The 18,026-nt window shown below is 37.3% G+C and overlaps 1 protein-coding gene across 2 annotated transcripts in view; it reads left to right on the forward strand.

The window, feature by feature from the left end:
* The window catches only part of ACSL3 (acyl-CoA synthetase long-chain family member 3), a 45,570-nt gene that overhangs the window by 19,227 nt on the left and 8,317 nt on the right, over window positions 1–18,026 (forward strand). For both annotated transcript variants that reach the window (XR_002438265.1, XM_021395675.1), the window contains exons 3-13: window positions 2,864–3,041; window positions 7,425–7,534; window positions 9,247–9,385; window positions 11,000–11,150; window positions 11,714–11,837; window positions 12,067–12,138; window positions 12,965–13,104; window positions 13,746–13,918; window positions 14,988–15,062; window positions 16,030–16,221; window positions 17,482–17,596. Coding sequence is in view for 1 of the 2 variants with exons in the window: in XM_021395675.1 (XP_021251350.1) it covers window positions 2,864–3,041; window positions 7,425–7,534; window positions 9,247–9,385; window positions 11,000–11,150; window positions 11,714–11,837; window positions 12,067–12,138; window positions 12,965–13,104; window positions 13,746–13,918; window positions 14,988–15,062; window positions 16,030–16,221; window positions 17,482–17,596 (1,469 nt within the window). In the remaining variant the exon portion in view is untranslated. The remainder of the gene's footprint in view (window positions 1–2,863; window positions 3,042–7,424; window positions 7,535–9,246; window positions 9,386–10,999; window positions 11,151–11,713; window positions 11,838–12,066; window positions 12,139–12,964; window positions 13,105–13,745; window positions 13,919–14,987; window positions 15,063–16,029; window positions 16,222–17,481; window positions 17,597–18,026) is intronic.

The following is an 18,026-nucleotide window of genomic DNA, read 5'->3' on the forward strand; positions in this document are numbered from 1 at the left end:
AAACTGCAAGTGTGTTTAAAAACTGATGCACTAGAGGGCAGTGTCTTTCTACTCACGCGCTATTTCTGAGTAAACATAGAGAGGTGCCCTCCCTTCTGATTTAATGTTTGGTTTTATGTGTCTGTTTAATCAGTTATGAATAGTCTTGGCTCCTTGGTCCTTCTCTTGCAAACTCTCAGACAGTTTCTTTCTTGGCACGTGTCCGTAGTGAGAGCAGGGAGAGATTCTGAAGGCTGCAAAGTAAAGCGTGTGGGTGAATGTTCAAAAGATTATGGCACTTACCAGAGGCCATAACAGCTATTTACAGTAGAAACTTTATGCAAAAAGAGCCGAGAAGGGAGGTGTGTTTGAAGGTGGGTACTGAAACATCAGGAAGGGCGTGCAAAACTGTAACCTGCACTGCGTCCTGCAAAGGAAGCGTGCAGGGAAGTGCAGAAGAAAGGAACGTGTACGGAAGAGAAGTGGTGTGTTAATGATGGAGAGAGAGGATAGGAAAGGGACAGTGGGTGTGGGGAGGGAATGATCATGGGAATTTAAATACGTGGAAGGCAGTAGCAAACGTAAAACCCAACATAGCCTGGTTGAGAAAAGTCTTACTGACTCGCCCACACCGGTGTTCTCCAGAAATGCAGCTTCCAGTGTGTTACTCCCTTTCTGCGGGTTGTCTCCTGCTTCAGGAAAGCAAAGCACCAGTAAGGCCTTTTTTCCCTGCTTTGTATCAAACTTGTTTAAACAGTTAGGATAAATTATTTAAGGAAATAAAAGAGAGAGAGTCAGAATCACAAGTGTTATTCAGAAAGATCAATTTTTGACTGTTTGATGATTTATTATTTCAACTTTAGCAAGTTACACCGTGATAATGGAAAAAGACCAAAGCCTGTTGATTTACTAGTTGGCAAACCTAGCAGAGGTGTTAACAAGAACCTGCTGCTTTTTCTTGCTCTTACTTAAGAGCAGCATTCTGATACTCTTCTGTACGTGGAGAATGGTGGTGCAAGGGGTGCTGCTATAAATTGCTTTAAACTGATGTGTTTTGTTGAGAATTTCCAAGATGTCTGGGAGGGAAAGAGTTTCTCAAACTGAAATTAAAGTTTGAAATAACTGAAGTTTCAGTGGATAAAAAACCTGCACATTTTCCTTGCTTTTTGTTTGTTTTTTTTGGAAGCATTAAAATGTTCCTACACCAGAACCACCTTCATGTGTTAAACCGGCTGGCATGCCGGGTTCTTGTCATTAACGTGTTAGCAGTGGGCCTGTGCTTGGGCACTGTGCCTGTGGGGTTGCCAGTGACCAGGCAGCATCCTGCGGTGGTTCTCTGCCAGTGACAGCAGGGGAATTGCTGGTCATCCTCCTTCAGTAAGGTTTTTGGCTCTGGAGCAGCCTGCTTGTCTGTGAGGCTGTTTCTGTAAATAAGACAGGGAATCCTGAGCAGATATTCATGTGAGATCTGTTTATTTTTCGCTGGTAGAGCTGTAGTTGGCAAGTATTGGTTTTTAGATTTGATAAATGATATTTTCTATTGAAAATGCTTGTGAAATTTCCAAGTATCCTTCTGTGTGTCTGTCCTGGGTTAAGAAAGCGTTGTCTTGCGAAACCTGTGGATTGATGAGCAGTATGGATCAAGGCTGTAGTGGGTACAACTCAGTCAGCAGTAAACTTCAGCAGCTTGAAAAAAATGTGTTGATAAGAGATGTATTGGAAATTTGTTTCTATTAAAATTCAAGAGAGATTTTCAAATTCATTTTGCTAGGAGGTCTGGAAATACAGCCTTGTTAGAAATGTACTTACATGTCCAAGTTAGATTTTACAATCTATAACTTCAAAACTTAGGTAAATTTGATGAATCTGGAAAACAGTGTGGGCAGTAAGGAAAAAGTTTGCTTTTCTGACTTTATTACTAATGCTGTCTAGTCAAAAGAAAGGTCTAAAATACTTTACCAATGAAAACGATGGTGTTCAAAATTGTCAGGGTGCTTGTATAGCTAGATGAGAAAGGTATTCAGATGAGAATAATTTAGACTGAAAACTCAGTGCAAAATGTTTTTGTATTGCATCTACATATGAGAATTTCTAGGATATCATCTAAACAACCTGTCAACTTGGTGAGAAATTGGCACTGTAAGATACAAGCATACACATAGAAACCTGCTAGGTACTGAACTGTAAGTTCAAGTCCAATTTTACTGTGCACCAACTTTACATGCAGAAGGAAAGTGTGGTTGCTTAGCTTTTTCCACATGGCTTTTCAGTGCTGAGATTTGCCAGTAATTTCCCGTCTCTGTCCCACTTCTGTTTGGCAGTAAAAAATGGCAAAAAGATTGCTCCTCTTCTCCCTGACGTTTGTTTCAGAACAAACAAAGGGAATGGAATTTCATCATTTCTGCCAGAACCCATTGATACGGTGCTTTCTGGATTCCAGTTCGTTAGTTTTTCGTAAGGTCAAGCACCTATGTATCGTATTTGTGCAGGAGAATCTTAGTCCAAATACTTAAGAAAACAAATGCACAGAATGTCTTGTACTAGCTAGAGCTTGTCCCACTTTGAGAAAAAAGCTTTGTAAAACTAAAGGCATATGGGTCAGATGATCACTGCCTTTCTTAGGGTTTCTGAACTGCAAAATACAGTGGGAATTGTTTTCCTGTTGTGAAAATGGAGGTGATAAAGTGCATGGAGATGTTGCAGTATCTGTGCTGGAGCTTCCACAGCCGCTGTAATTTTTGGCAAGAATGTTTTCATTATTAATAAACTGGTGTTACAATTTAAACAACTTCAGACATCTGCTGCTTTTTCACGTGGATAAGGTTGCAGTAGGATGTATGTTAAGGCTTTTTGTTATTTAAATTGAATTTATTATTCTTGTTAGGTCATCCTTGGCAAGTACACCTGGCTTTCGTATGAAGATGTATACATCAAAGCTGTTAATTTTGGAAATGGCTTAGCAGTGTTGGGTCAGCAACCAAAGACAAACATTGCTATCTTCTGTGAGACTAGAGCTGAGTGGATGATTGCAGCACAAGCCTGCTTTATGTGCAACTACCAGCGTAAGTATGAGTCTTTCCTGAAACTTTAATTCCTTTTGATCCAACAGGACAACTTGAAAATCAACCTCTTTCTTTGCTGTACACACAAAGAGATTTTAGCTAAAGATAGCTAAAGATTTTCCCCCTTAAAAAAAAAAATAATGCTGCATTAGATAGAGACTGTACTTTGTAGTTACTTTACTGAGTTGAGAAAGCTGTATGTGTTTGCAGCTGGGCTATGGTTTCAGTAAATATATCTAGCTTGATTAATTTCTGAGAGAAGTTTATTTTCTTCTAATCTCAAATCAGTACCTATTCCCAAGTTCCTAAAAACAAACAAACAAAAATCACACGTGAATTCATTGACTCAATTTAAGGAGTTGACGTCGAACTTTAATCTGTGCAAGTTTTATTTTACTGGATATTCTGTCAATTCTTCAGTTGTGATTTTAGTTTATTGTATTGTATCTCTAAAAGTGAAAATTAATGGGTGAGTCTTTAACTTACTTTGGAGAGCTCTAGTTAACAAGCTTCTTAGTAACTCCTCTACCAAGATATAAGCTACTCCTCAGTTCAAACATTAAGCTGAACTTAATATATTTGTTATATTTTCTCATTTTGCTTTCTGTTCTGTCTCTTGACTTTCTCATAGTCTGTTTTGTCACTTAGTGCATTCTAATTTAACTGGGATGCTTTTCTGAGACTTTGTTCAAGAACAGGCTTGAGTCTTACTTGTTAGAAGCTTTGACTGCTCTCCCATGTTTAGTTTTGGTGAACTATTTAAAGTCAGTCTCTCTCTCGTCGATAGTATCTGCTTTGATAACCACTAGTTACTGATCCGTTAGTCCTCTGCTGTTTAATTGCTGAGACCACTGATGGTGGGCAAAGCAGAGTCTTTTCAGGGAGGAAGAGGCAGAATAGGACAGAGTGGTTGGAGCTGTCCTTGCACCACTTTACTTTCCAGTACCAGGTGGAGAGGGATGCAAAGCTGTTCTGCTCCCTTCTCCTCGCTTCAGTCATGTGAAAGGCCACCGCAGTGTCTGAGTTCCACCAATGGCAGAAAGCCTGCAGTGTGCTGTAACCTCGCCTGAGCCTCAGCACAGGGTGATGCGTAGGAACACTAAGTTTCTTGTTGAGAAACTGATTGAATGCTGAACTTGGCTTGGTATAGGGATTGTTTTCAGATGTCCATTTCATCACATCATTAATTTGTCCTTCACCTAACTGTAAGCCTGTGGTGGGGACATCCTCAGGGGAGCATTCCTTATTTTCACATAGGGCACTCTGAAAGCTGCTGTTCCTTGTGGGCCTTGACCTCTTCTCGCCCATGCCATGTTTACTATTCCTTTCTAAGAACCAGGTCATAAAAGCCAGATGTGCAGAAACTTCTGGTTTAGTACCTAGTTACAGTAAAGTACTGTATTGCACAGACTTCTCTCAGGTTTTGGAAGCAAACCTAACAGAATTGTATCTAAAATGATCCCTCTCTGCTATAAATATCAGTTTGTTTATTTGATTAAACCACAGAGTTATGAATACGTAGCAGTTCTCATGTGGTTCTGTGTGGTTACCTTCTATGTTGAAATACCAAAATGAGTGCAGTGGAGGGCTGTCAAGATGATGGGGTGGCTGGAAAACATGGCATGGGAGGAGAGGCTGATAGAAAGACATCTGTGTTCAGTCCTTTCTATCAGTTTTGGGATCTGGTAGATTCCTAGTGGCCATCCTGGGAATAAAATACAAAGGCTTGCATCGGTTGTCTTCACACTGGATGTGAAGTACACTTAGAAATACTAGGAAGATTTTTTTATTTGGAAAAAAGAAATCTAAAATAGTGAGTGGATGGATGTCATGTGTAGAATGTTATGCATATGTTTTTGATTTTGTTGGATTAATGTTTTAAATTCCTGTGTTGAGACGTGCTTCAGCGCACTGTCTGATGTGATATTTAGCATCTGAGCCGTGTGTCATCTTACGTGAACTTGGCTGACTTTTGTATTGGCAGATGATATTATCATGCAGTATTCACATATTCATTTTGCTGAATGAATTATAGAATTCAGTTTTTGTTGAAGTTACAGTGTGGCAAGACGCTACTAAATTACTTAAATTAACACTTCTTAGTTTTCAGATACCACATCAGCTAGCTGCAACTGCTCTGGTAGTGTTGTGGCATTCTTGGAGTGTGAAATGTGTTAAATCTGATGGTAGGTGCACAGCATTCATGCCAACAGAACAAGTTCACGTGCTTTGTATTTGGTATTAGAGAGAAGCCTTTTGTACTTCAGAATTAGAGAAATTCATTCTTAGTATTACACATGCAAGTGGCTTGATTATAAGAAATACTCTGCTTTCTTGGTTGTCATGTTTCCATCCTTTTGAAACTATGTAAGTCTTGTATTTCCAGAGTAGAGTGGGATTGGTAATTGAAAAATAGGGAGGGGGGGGAGAAAAAAGATTTTCTTTCAGTGTATCCTCTCTTCATCTGCGAAGAGTTGTTCCGTGGTGTGAGCAGATGCAACACCTGAGTGTGTGTAATCAAATAATGAAGAAAGTGGGAAAGGTCATGTTTTTGTTTTTCAGTCATACTTTCCTGAAACTTGAGCAGAAGTGTTTTTGTCAGAATTGATTTTGCTGGAGCCTGTGAAGGTATACTTTGCTTTTTCTTTCTGAGGTATGGTGAGTTCAGCAGTCTAGTTATGTTGAAATAAATGGCAAAAAAGAAATCCTATTTGTTGCTTTAGGACAAGATTTTGTATAATTAGCTGACAAACTTAGTGTTATTGTGCTTTTTTCTTTTTCAGATTAGATCAATTTCTGTAGCAGAAATTGAAAGATCCATTTTGCATTTAATACTCAGTTTTATTGTTGTATGTGTAAAGATGAGCACAAAAGGTAATCCTGTCTTAGTCTGTCTTCAAGGGAAAAGCAGGAGGGATGGGAAGGGAATACTGGAACCACTTTCAGACATGCCTGAAAATGTTTTAGGTGCCGATGTGGAGAGCTGAGTCAGTCGCCACTTAGTTTGTTTCTCCTCCTGACATCAGTACTCCATCTCCTAAGTGGCGGATCTCTTTTTTTTTTCCTTGATGCATTCATTTTGTGGATGAGTAATAATATAAATGGTTATTTTGGAGATTATACTTTTCTTTCCAAGCAGCACGGCATCTCAGTTGTGCTTGTTGGCTTGGGGAGACTGAATTTCTGCAAGATGTTTATATAACAGGGGTCACCGAAGTAAGGAGGGAGAGCTCGTGGGAACTAGTGGAGGCACTCTTCTGGACTTTGCTCCCACCAAATTAAAGAAAACACAGTGCATGTGCATTTGCCCCGCAACAGTTCTGAACTATGATAGACTGTTTGAACAAGGAAAAATAAATAGAGATCAGCTATTTACTTCTCTGTGTAAGAAATGTCTGATTTTGAGTTCTTCCTTATTGTGCTATATTGAGTGAGTAACTCCATACAGAAGAAATACAGAAGAAAGTCAGATACTTCACTGTATAAAACTCAGAGCACTGATGTCGCAGTTATTAATAACTGATATCTCATCCTATAATGTTTTTGAGATGTGAGCTATACTAAATTGTTATACCTCCGTTTGGTGTTATGCTTGGGGGGAAAAGAAATTACCTTGTTTGTTTTTTCTTGAAAGCAATTCCTCTCTTCAGAGCTGCCTTTCCTCCCCTTTTCTTCCTTCCTTGTCTCGTGTAGTTCCCATAAAAATGGCACGAAATGAGATCGGGTTCCTTAAAATTGTCAATGTGAAATAACTGTGGTTTAACACTATCACTAATGAGCTGCCCTTACATATAGGAAACAGTTTTTCCAATAGTCAATTTCTGAAGTATTTAATTTTCTTGCCATTCTGTATTCTCCTGATGTCAGTTCAGTATCTAGTGATTGTGGTGGTGAAGTCTTTATTAAATTGATGGGAGAATCCGGTAGTCTCAGGTTTAATACTGAATGTGAGAATTAATCTGCGGATAATTTCTTACTGGCAGTCAGTCGAGGCTAGTGACAACACTTCTGAAAAGAGAAGTCAAGTAAATATGTTCTGTTTCTTTCCTGCTTAAACAATGTGTTTGAGTACAGATGCATGATTAAAAACCATGAAGATACAGTAGTAGATCTTGAATAGGATAATATGGTTTTAATACATGTAACTAGAGCTTGAGAAGTAGTAAAGTCACATATACAATACTTATTCAAACTGAAAATTATACTGTATTTAAATCATGTAATGTATGTTTTTAAAGCACAAAACTATACCACCTTTCTAATAGCTGACAAATATTTTGACTGTTTTGCCTAACTTGGAACAGGTTAATGTTAGCCTTTTTTTGTAAATTATACGTGAAAGTGTAAAATAAGATTCACCAGTTTCTTTTTTTTTTGTTTCAGTTGTTACTCTGTATGCTACCCTAGGAGGTGCAGCAATAGTACATGGGCTAAATGAAACAGAGGTGACCACCATCATTACTAGTAAAGAATTGATGCAAACAAAATTGAAGGTCAGAAAGTGTTATTTGTATCTTTTTCCAGTATATCTGTTCATTATTGTTAAAAGGCTTGGTAGCTATATGAAACAATGATGTATTGCCTTTCTGTAGTGCAAACGCTTCTTATAGAAGAGGGTTTTTGTATCTATCTTCATATACAGAAAAAATGATAGCCTGGGGATTTAGGCTCCTGAATGACTTCTGCGAGCAGGATGAGCTATTTACGCTACTGAAGAGCTGCAGTCCTGCCTGCGATGGCACCTTCACAAGAACTGCTGTGGTTTCTGGGTCAATTTAGTGCCTATAATCTCAATAGTTGAAGGAAATGAGAGGAACAGAAAAATGTATAAAGTCTATATGAATAACTAAATGTGATTATATTCCTGGTTTATTCTTGGATATTTTCCCAGGAGGTTATTAATGACTTAAATCTCAAGATCGGTGCTTGAAGAGTTAGAGCTGTTTTCTAGTTCAGAGAAAGCTTATGGAACGTTAGTATAGCTTTTTTTTTTTTAAAAAAAAAGTCCTCAAAATGTATTTTGCATTTAACTTCGTAATTTCACTTAAACCAATAAATCCCTGCAATCCAGTAAGAATAGTTCTGTTTTGATGTCACGCAGGGGTTCTGGCTGACTGAGGGCCTGCAGAAATGTAGGTGCCTTGTTTCAAACTCCAACATGCTGGAAGTGATAGTTCTTTAACTGTTTTCATAAGGAGGACTTCTCGGACTTGGTTGCTCCTTTCTCTAGAAGCTTTGAATTTGAGGGTATGACTGAGTCAGTGTCAGCTACTTACTGTGGCTTGTCAGTTAGCTAACTGCTGTGGCATCTATGGGCTGATGGCACTTACAGTTTAGGTAACCTAGCCCTCTGTTGTTACTGCTGGGCCAAGAGGTATATGAAACAACTGTCACATGGTAACTCTGTGGTGGTTTATTTGGCAAAGCTCTGAGTGCAGGATACCGGCTGTTTTCTGATACTTAACTGACCCAGGTAGAACACACAGGTGGAACTAGGATTCTGTGTGACTTAAGTTACAGTGAATATGAGGAAATAGACATTTCAAGCAGGGGAGTTGTTTACTTAAAAAGTTGTTCATTATTGCTGCATTTTGAATGAGAATTTTCCAAACTATTTTTTTTCTCTTAAATTACTGGAATGATACTGTATGTAGTGCAACCTAACATAAATAATCATTGGAAGAAAATGAATTTCTTCTGCTAGGGAATTCTCTCTTCTTTCTCTAGAACTTTAGTAGCTGTTTTAGAACTCATAATTTGCTTAGAATACTTAACTAGGGCTTAAGTAATCATTTTCTGTATTTTTGCTAAGTGTTGGTTATTTTAGACAGCATAGTAATCAAGTAGTAACATAGGTATTATTGTGATTTCCATGATGCCCAGGCCCTTTTCTTCTCAGTGTTCTGTGAGAGTGAGTAGTCAGTAATCTCTGCTAATTTTTGTAGTCTTAAGTGTGTGCTTCTCTTGAAATAAGACCCTGATTAATAAATAGTTGGAGAAATGCTTGGACTTCTAAATAGAAAGTTCAATTAGTCCTACAAATCTAGATGAGGAAAGCTTCAAGCTTTGCAGCTATGTGAGCTAGACAAGTTTATGCTCTGATATTTTAAATCCTCAAATATTTTATGCCTTTTTTAATGTATGCAGTAGATAACTTTTTCTCTTGTTGGCCCAAACCTCACTATTGATGTTTGAATTTCTACAGGAAATTGTTTCTCAAATTCCACGGCTGCGACATATTATTACAGTGGATGGCAAACCAACAACGTGGTCGGAATTTCCCAAGGGGGTCATTGTTCACACTATGGCTTCCGTGCAAGCTATGGGAGCCAAGGCAGATAGTGGTAGGTTACCTTTTCTTTCTGTATGGTTCATCTGTCCTAATTTGATCCTACTTGATTTACTGTTGAGTAAACTTGGGGAAATTGCAGGTCTCAGAAAATTATGTGGTGAATAAAATGCTTTTAATAAAAATAGTCTTCTCCACAAGCAAGCACCACACATGTTGAAGAATAACTTTTAGGATAAGCGTTTAGCCCAGGACAGAAACTTAAAACGCATTCGTAAAAACAGGTTATTTAGACCACACAGAGAAAATTGTTCTGCATTTTATAGCAAAAAGCATCAGTACGTCACTACCATTAAATTTTGTTAGATTCACAGATACGAAAATGTTAAATAGTTATTTAAATCTGATAGAACTTGGTCACTTTTATTGTATTTCTGAAAGTATCAATCTACGATGTTGATTTCTTGAGATCTATTTCTAACCTTTGCAACATTTTTAAAATTAGAAGATGGAACTTTAGGTATTTTAACTAACTTGTCATAGCAAAATTTTTACTCAGCTCTGAAGAGTAGTAGTATCTTAAGGTAACTTAAGATTTCATTATACTCAGTACTTTTGTTCTTGTTTTCTGTGTTTTCAGAGTCTTTTAACCACTGAAAGCACATGAATGTTGGAATGAATTGTGTTTTAGGAGTGTTAGGGGTGTTTAGTCCATCTGCTGCTGAAGTTTAGGGGAATGTCAAGTTTGTTGCCGACATGGTGGCCTCTCAATTTTTGTAAAAAGATGTCTGTCTAATCCTTTTTTCTCCAGTCTTTCAAACACTGTGTGCTGTGAACTATAATAAGAGGACATTACCTTTGTTGAGTTAGCCACTCATAAATTATGGAATACTACAAGTAATTATTTATGCTCAAGCATGTTCTACTCACATTCTATTAAGTAAATGAGCTTATTTTTATGTTGTTTCCTCTGTGTTGGTCATTGCTCGGGATGGACAGGGTTTGGTGACTGTGAACTTTTAAATATGCTTTCACTGTTCTCATAGAGTGTACATGTTGTGCTGCATTATGCAGCTTTTCCTTTGAGTACACAGTTGTTTTCATATTTTCTTGTTTCCAGTGCAAGTATTTGAAAACACTTTAATCCTATTAAAGCTGCTGAATTTAAATGTTTATGGAAATTGGAGCTCATGTTGGCCCAGCAGAACCATGCCCTGACTGCTCCAGATGAAGCAGCATGTTGTTCCTCTACTGAGAAGTGCATGGCAAAGTAGCTTTGCAAATGGGGATTTACCTTGTTACCAGCTTGGAACCAGTGCAACATACTTTCATAAGCATGTGAGGCTGAGAGGCATTCTGGAGCCGTAAAGATCTGCCCATTTCTCTGTCCTCTGTGGGAATACCGGAAATGGAACATAAAGCATTGTTTCAGTAGGCTAGAACAATCACTGGAAGTATTGCTCAGCTCATATAAAGAAGTTCCTTATCTTTGTGAAGGCCTTTAAGCATGACCACAGTCTTTTCAAATGAAAGCAAAATGTAGTAGCAATAGTCACAAGTATCATATTAAAACAATTGCTGTAGTATGTTAGCATGTAAGAGCTCTCAATCTGGTAGGCTTTCCATGCATTGTACATTCTCTTTTTTTTTTTTTTAATGAAAATGTCAGGAAACAAACAGCAAGTCAGGCCTGTACCCTCAGATGTCGCAGTGATCATGTACACAAGTGGATCCACAGGAATTCCCAAAGGAGTTATGATCTCCCACTGCAACATAATTGCTGGTATAACTGGAATGGCTGAAAGGATTCCAAATCTGGGGTATGTGCCAACGCTTACCCAAAGATGCACTAGGGTAGCTGTGTATAATTATTGTGTAAAATAAAAAGTGTTACATTGCTCTGTCTTTGACCCATCACACTATGCACTGATGTCTGAGCATCTTCCAGAACTGGATTAAATGTCTCAAGTGCTCCACGTGCTGTCCTTCTCATCTTCTGTATGCAGGCAAGACTGGATTGCAAAGCCTGTGAGGCCGCCTTGCAGTAGAGTGGTCGAAATCTACCTTAAGCAGTACTGCTTTGGCTAGTGTTACGTTCTGTGGTTTGTTTCTGCTTGGTGCAGTGTTTAATATCATCCGCAGAGTTGCCTGTGCAGCTCTAGCACAGTTAATTGTCTTGGGATGAGTAAATGCCGCACTTCATTTGTGCTGTAAACCTACAGTACTTGTTAGGCGGTTTTTGAAACAAAGCCCATCATATCTAAGTATGTTCATAAGCTCAACGGCATTCTTCCACTTCTTATAGTCCTGAAAGCTCTGAGTAAATTTAGCTTAGTGACTCTAACGGTATGGTATAAACCTCTCTCTTAAAAATTCTTTACAGGGAGAAAGACATTTATATTGGCTATTTGCCTCTTGCCCATGTTCTGGAGCTGAGTGCTGAACTTGTGTGCCTGTCTCATGGATGCCGCATTGGTTACTCTTCACCTCAGACATTAGCTGACCAGGTACATTGTTGATGTTAGCCCATATGGTTAAAAAAATTACTCGTGTCAGTTCTTGGTTATATATCCCATAAAACAAGATATTGGCAATTATGACTGGTATACTGAGGTAATTTAATTGTTAACAGGAAAACTAAATAAAATGATCATTTGGAAGATGTGCTACATCATTTTGTTTCTTATGTTAAAAGTCTTGAAATATGTCTACTAATAAATTTGTTCTTCACTTCAGTCGTCTAAAATAAAGAAAGGAAGCAAAGGTGATGTTACTATGCTTAAACCAACCCTAATGGCAGCTGTTCCGGTAAGTTGCTGAAGGATATAACATGTTAAAAATTTAATTCATAATTCGAATTTTATCATCAAAATAAATGCAGTGATCATTAAAAAGTAAAAAGGTAGAATCTTGGATGTTAAGGTAGCATAAAATAATTATATTGGTATTTATTTATATATGATGATGTTTATTCTCAATGCAAGTGTCATAAACTTTGAAAAAAATTGAATAGCTGTGGGTATCAGACTGCCATTTCAGTTCTCTGTTCATCTTAATATGCTCTGTGAGTATATATATGCTATGTATTTACACGTCTGTGGCACATACTTTCTTTACGAAGGCTGTTTTTAAATCATGTATACATGATATATAAAAACATAAAATCACATGTATAATAATACATACATGATTTGAAAACTGCCACTGTGTGTTGAAAATAGCCCTTGACGCAGACTTTCCTTTGTGTCATTAAACCTTTTCTGGGAAGAGGTGCTATATTTCCACATTGTAGCATGTTAAGGACTGTATTTGCGTGTTTAGCCATGTGCTAGATTTCACACTAATTTGTGATGTGAGTGCAAGATGGTGGTGAAGAGAGAAACGGACTCTGACTTGTGTAATACTTCATAGGATGAGGGTAGTTGACAGCAGGCAGACTGGGATGGAACAGTAATCCTGTTCAGATTTTTGTTCTCCTCATTTAATTTGAGTGTTTTGTTATGTTTTACTAATGGAGGAGGAAACAGCTGGGAGTGGATAGTCATCTGAACTATATTACAATTTCTAGATCATTTCCTTTTTCTTGTATTGGTTGTATGATTTCTTTTACTTAGAGTTGATCTTTCTTAACTAGGAAATTATGGATCGGATCTACAAAAATGTCATGAATAAGGTAAATGAAATGACGAGTTTCCAGCGAAATCTATTCATATTGGCCTACAATTACAAAATGGAACAGATTTCCAAAGGTTATACGACCCCACTCTGCGATAGGTAATTTTAAATTTATTTTTAATGGCATCAAAAAATATGTCTCAAGTCGTAACCATATGAGCAGTACTTGATATTTGTGCTTTTCTTTGTTTTAATGTTTGTACTTTGAATAAGACATGAAACAAGTCTGTAACAAAGCATAAGTTGAAACAAATCGGTAAATCGTGCAACAATTTTAAATATTTACTGATGTAGTGTAAATGACTGATATAATTTAACTTGAAACTCGTTGAAGATTTGCATTCATTGCATTATTTTCATCTTGGCTTTAATGATGAATTTATACCGTTCTTGGGTAAGATGGGAAGTTCATACATATCTGTGGACTTTACATTTTAACAGCAGTGGAACTAAGAGATAATATAATTGTGCAATTTATACAGTTTGTTTAAAATTCTTTTGGAGAGAAAAACACAGGACTTTGCTGTCTTACTAAAACCACACTGAAAATGTACACCTTCAAATTAGAATGTAGAAGTGAACTTAGAAATAGGTGTTTTTTGAAAACCTTTAAGTGTGCTCCTTCGAGGTTTTCCTTGAATGTCATAGAAGTTGATTTGAAGATGGATGAAACAATCTCAAATACAAAATTAGATACGCTCTTGTTTTAAGTAATAAATACTCTTATCTTTGTATTTTAGCCTTATTTTCCGGAAGGTACGAATGCTGCTCGGTGGAAAAATTCGCATCCTGCTTTGTGGAGGAGCCCCACTCTCTGCAACAACTCAGCGATTTATGAACATTTGTTTCTGTTGCCCTGTAGGGCAGGGGTATGGGCTAACTGAATCAGCTGGAGCTGGAACAATCACAGAAGGTTGGTGTTGGGGCATCCTGTGGAGTGCTGTGATCCGTGCTGTATGCTCTGCATCAATAGTCTTTGACAGTGTCTTCATTTGGTTTATGCCTTTAAATATAATTGGGAAATCTTGGGGATGTCTCTTCATCAAAAAGTTAATGAAACATTAGGAATACTGATTTTGACGCATTGTGATGGCCTACATACACAATCAGCGTTCTCACTTGTGACAGAGAAACCTGTGGTAGTGTGAATGGGGTCTTGGCAGTATTGTATTTACTGGCTGAAGTGAATAAATTTGATCTTATTTTGATGAGTGTATTGAGACATTAGGAAGATAATTGTAATAAAAGAATGAAATGTAAAAACCTGTGCCGTACTTTAACTTCTTGTAACTTTATGGTTCCATTTGCCTTTCACTCATATTCTGTGATGGCAGAACCAATCAGAGCTCCTGATTTTTTGGCAGGGGTGTGATGTACCTGGGAGTCAGATAAGGATATCTAAGGTTTATTGCTAGATTATGCTGGATTGTAGGACATGTATTATGTTCCTTGATGACCCACAGATTACTGGTATGTGTTTTTTGTTCCAAGAGGTCTTTGGTGATAGTTTCTTCAGAAGTGTAGGGAAAAAAGTAGCAGAATGGTAATATGAGTGATGTCCTCTTCAGTAATTCTGTCTGTGAAGGTGCTCAGGTGCAGAAGTGTTGGGGACTGAAACCAGGAAAGTGTATCAAAAAATAGAATCTTTAAATTTTTATGAAATAGTATTGCTTGTCATTTCAAAGCCATGCAAATACTATTAGAAGTTGTGATGCTTTCTGCACTGTGATCCATGTGGACATCTTATCGTCAGAGCTTTGTGAGTGAGGTGGCTGGAGCCACCTCTAAATACACACATCTATTCTCTTGCAGGATAAGAATTTTATCCATATTACCTTGATATATCCTTTGCTTGTTTGTTTTGTTCTATTGTATACATTAAACTTCAGGAATAAATGAACAGTTAGTGAACAAAGTACATGACAACATAATTTTTTTCTTGTCTTTTTAATCTGGAAAATCCTTTTTCTTTAATATTGTAGTTTGGGACTACACTACAGGGAGAGTGGGAGCACCTTTGGTTTGCTGTGAAATCAAGTTAATGAACTGGGAAGAAGGTGAGAATTTCTATATATGATTAAATGATGGTGTATTTGCAAGAACTTCCAATAAGCTACTTTCTATTGGACTTTGCTTGGTAGTACGAGCTAGAAGACTATTTTTTTTTCTTAATCCTACTTTTACCTATATACATTTGATCTTCAGGGAGATAAAAACCAGTTTCTGTATTTAAAACCATTTAGTATATTTAAAATTATGTAGACAGAAGCTATCAACACATGAATAGTGTTTTTACTAGGTAACATTTTGGCTTTTATCCCCGTCACTATAAATGTGATTCGGAGTAGCATCCTTACAGGAGAGGGTGCAAGTCTTTGTCGTATCTTGGAGTTGTTGGATTCAGTAGGCTTTAACTAAAGCACATGCATGATACCTTCTGTTGCCATTAATACATTTTAAAATTGTCTTCCTAATATTATTAATAAAAGAAATAAAACAGTGACATATAGAAAGGAAGCTTAGTGGATGCTACATAAAAGTACATGTAATGGAATTCAAAGTGTATTTAGACCAATTCCTCTGAGGTAGGCTCTTATGTGTTGTAGAGTATAACTACATAATACATAAGGGAACTTATGGATAATGTGAAACTTCACATTTTGGTGGGTTTTGCTCTGAAAATACAAGGTGAAAATTTTATTTTTTTGGCTTGAGACTGTAGGAAGCTGATAGAGCATGTCAGTCCTGGCAAAAAGTAAAAATAAAATAAAATTGCATGGGCGTGGCATCTGTCCTCCACGTGTATTTGAGTTCCACTGCTTGTAAGCATGCCTGTTAAATAGCTGTTTATGTGCTGGAAGGAATTGGAACCACCTCTTCTCTTAGTGAACTACTTAGACTGAGTTTTCAAATGGTAACTTAGGCTAAGGACTTATTAAATTTGTTGGTATTTGAATAAAAAAGTAATAGGGATTCTTGCTTTGGAATGTATTTTTAATTCCTGTTAACTGGAACTATTTTCAGGTGGATATTACAACACTGATAAACCATATCCTAGAGGTGAGATTCTTATTGGAGGGCAAAATGTGACTGTGGGCTACTATAAAAATGAAGGACGAACCAGAAAAGATTTCACTATTGATGAGAATGGGCAGAGGTGGCTCCATACTGGAGACATTGGAGAGTTTCACCAAGACGGATGTCTAAAAATTATTGGTGAGTTCTTAAATTCAGGTGAACACATAAATGCATGTATATTTTTCAGAGCTGGTGGTTGCTGTAGTTAACAAAAAATCTGTATCTCTTGGCATGCAGTTTAAAGTCCTATGATATATCCTAAGAAAATTCTGATACCGTAACAAACTCAATTGTATGCTTTAAAAGATCATTTTTAAAAATAATTGCTTCCTGTCAAAACAGTCTTAACGTTGGCTCCACTCTGTTAGTGTGACTGAGGACTAAGTAGCTAAATATAAGCTAACTTGAGCCACATAAGCTGCCTTAGATCTTATAATTTTAAGTGTAGAGTCTGATTCAGTGAAAAGACTTCTATGATAATGTGTTCTCAGGAATTAAATGAGTTGTTTTTTTTAATCTTACCATTCTCTAGAATAAGAATATTCCTTTATTCTAAAGGAACTAGTGGAAGAATGTACTAAGATAAAGGTGATACAGATAAGCCTATGATAGGCTCCTAATTCTTTGACATCTATAAGTGCCGAGATGGGGGCCCTCTAAACTACCAGTTGTCTCTCTTGAAGTTAGAGAGTGATTCAGGCTGCTCTTTAATCCTGAAAATTTAGCTTATGTGTTTTATTATACGAGTGAAACCTTAGGTCCCATTGCAGCTGCCTTTCACTGGTCAAACAGGTAAAAGCTACTGAACTTTGCCTGGCTGAGCAAGGAAACATACAGATGTAAGAAAGAAGAGCTAATCTTGGCTGCCATCACAGCCAGGTGGGTCTGGCCCTCCACCTTTGGCCTTCTTTGGGCTGTCTACAATAAGCTCAAGTAATTTGGGCTTAATTTTCAGTTTCAATTGTTGTTGTGTTTCGTATAACAGACAGTTGATATTTAAATGCGGATTTAGTCTAGGTATAAATAGCAAAATGTTACCAAATGCTGTATCCTCCTGCCTTAGACATCTGGATGAGAGAGCACAAAATGTGTGTTGTTAGCCAAACACTGTCTTTTCTATAATTCTAGTTGTCTTCCATTCACATGCTAGTGCTATGATATAGGAGGTGCTGGTTTATGGGCAGAAAATCTGTAGAATTGAAATGTGATTCATGTTTTAGTGGGAGATAGGTTAATAAAATTGAAGTCTGTAAATCTGGTATTAAATGTTTCTGGAATATACTCCAAACATGAGTCAGCTTGATTTCTGACGTCTTTACATACATCTCAGAGAAGTATAAAATCTGTGTCAACTTCTGTGTTGCATAACTAACATTAAATTTCTTTCTTCGTCAATAGATCGTAAAAAAGACCTTGTAAAACTCCAAGCAGGAGAATATGTTTCTCTTGGCAAAGTAGAAGCAGCTCTGAAGAATATTCCACTGGTAGATAACATTTGTGCGTACGCAAGCAGGTAGGAGGCAGCTGATGCTTTGATGTTGCTGTATTCTTTTTCTGTCTTCCTGAACCTATAAGCAGAGTTTTGCTCCTCAAAGTGTGGATACTTTCAACTCGTATTTAAACTACAATGGAGTAGCTTTCTTTGTGAAAGCTAAAACATCTGAATGGTATCTTTTTATTTTTCTTTTCCCATCGTTTGTTGGAAAATGCCAAAAATGAGTCTCCTTCATTTCGCTCTTTCCCAATCTGAAAAGCAACTGAGCTGTAACTGCTTTCATAACAGACATTAATCAAGCACTTTAGAGTTATTACTTACACAAGCCCTAGAATGTCTTGCTCTTTGCTGTATTTAGCTGTGATCTGTTCTTCAGAGGAAGGGAGGAGTGAAAACAAAACCGACAGCCCAGAAGCTGACTTGGGCCCGTGCAGAACACCTGCAGAAA

Source organism: Numida meleagris, chromosome 4, assembly GCF_002078875.1.
Source record: "Numida meleagris isolate 19003 breed g44 Domestic line chromosome 4, NumMel1.0, whole genome shotgun sequence".
Lineage (NCBI taxonomy): Eukaryota > Metazoa > Chordata > Aves > Galliformes > Numididae > Numida > Numida meleagris.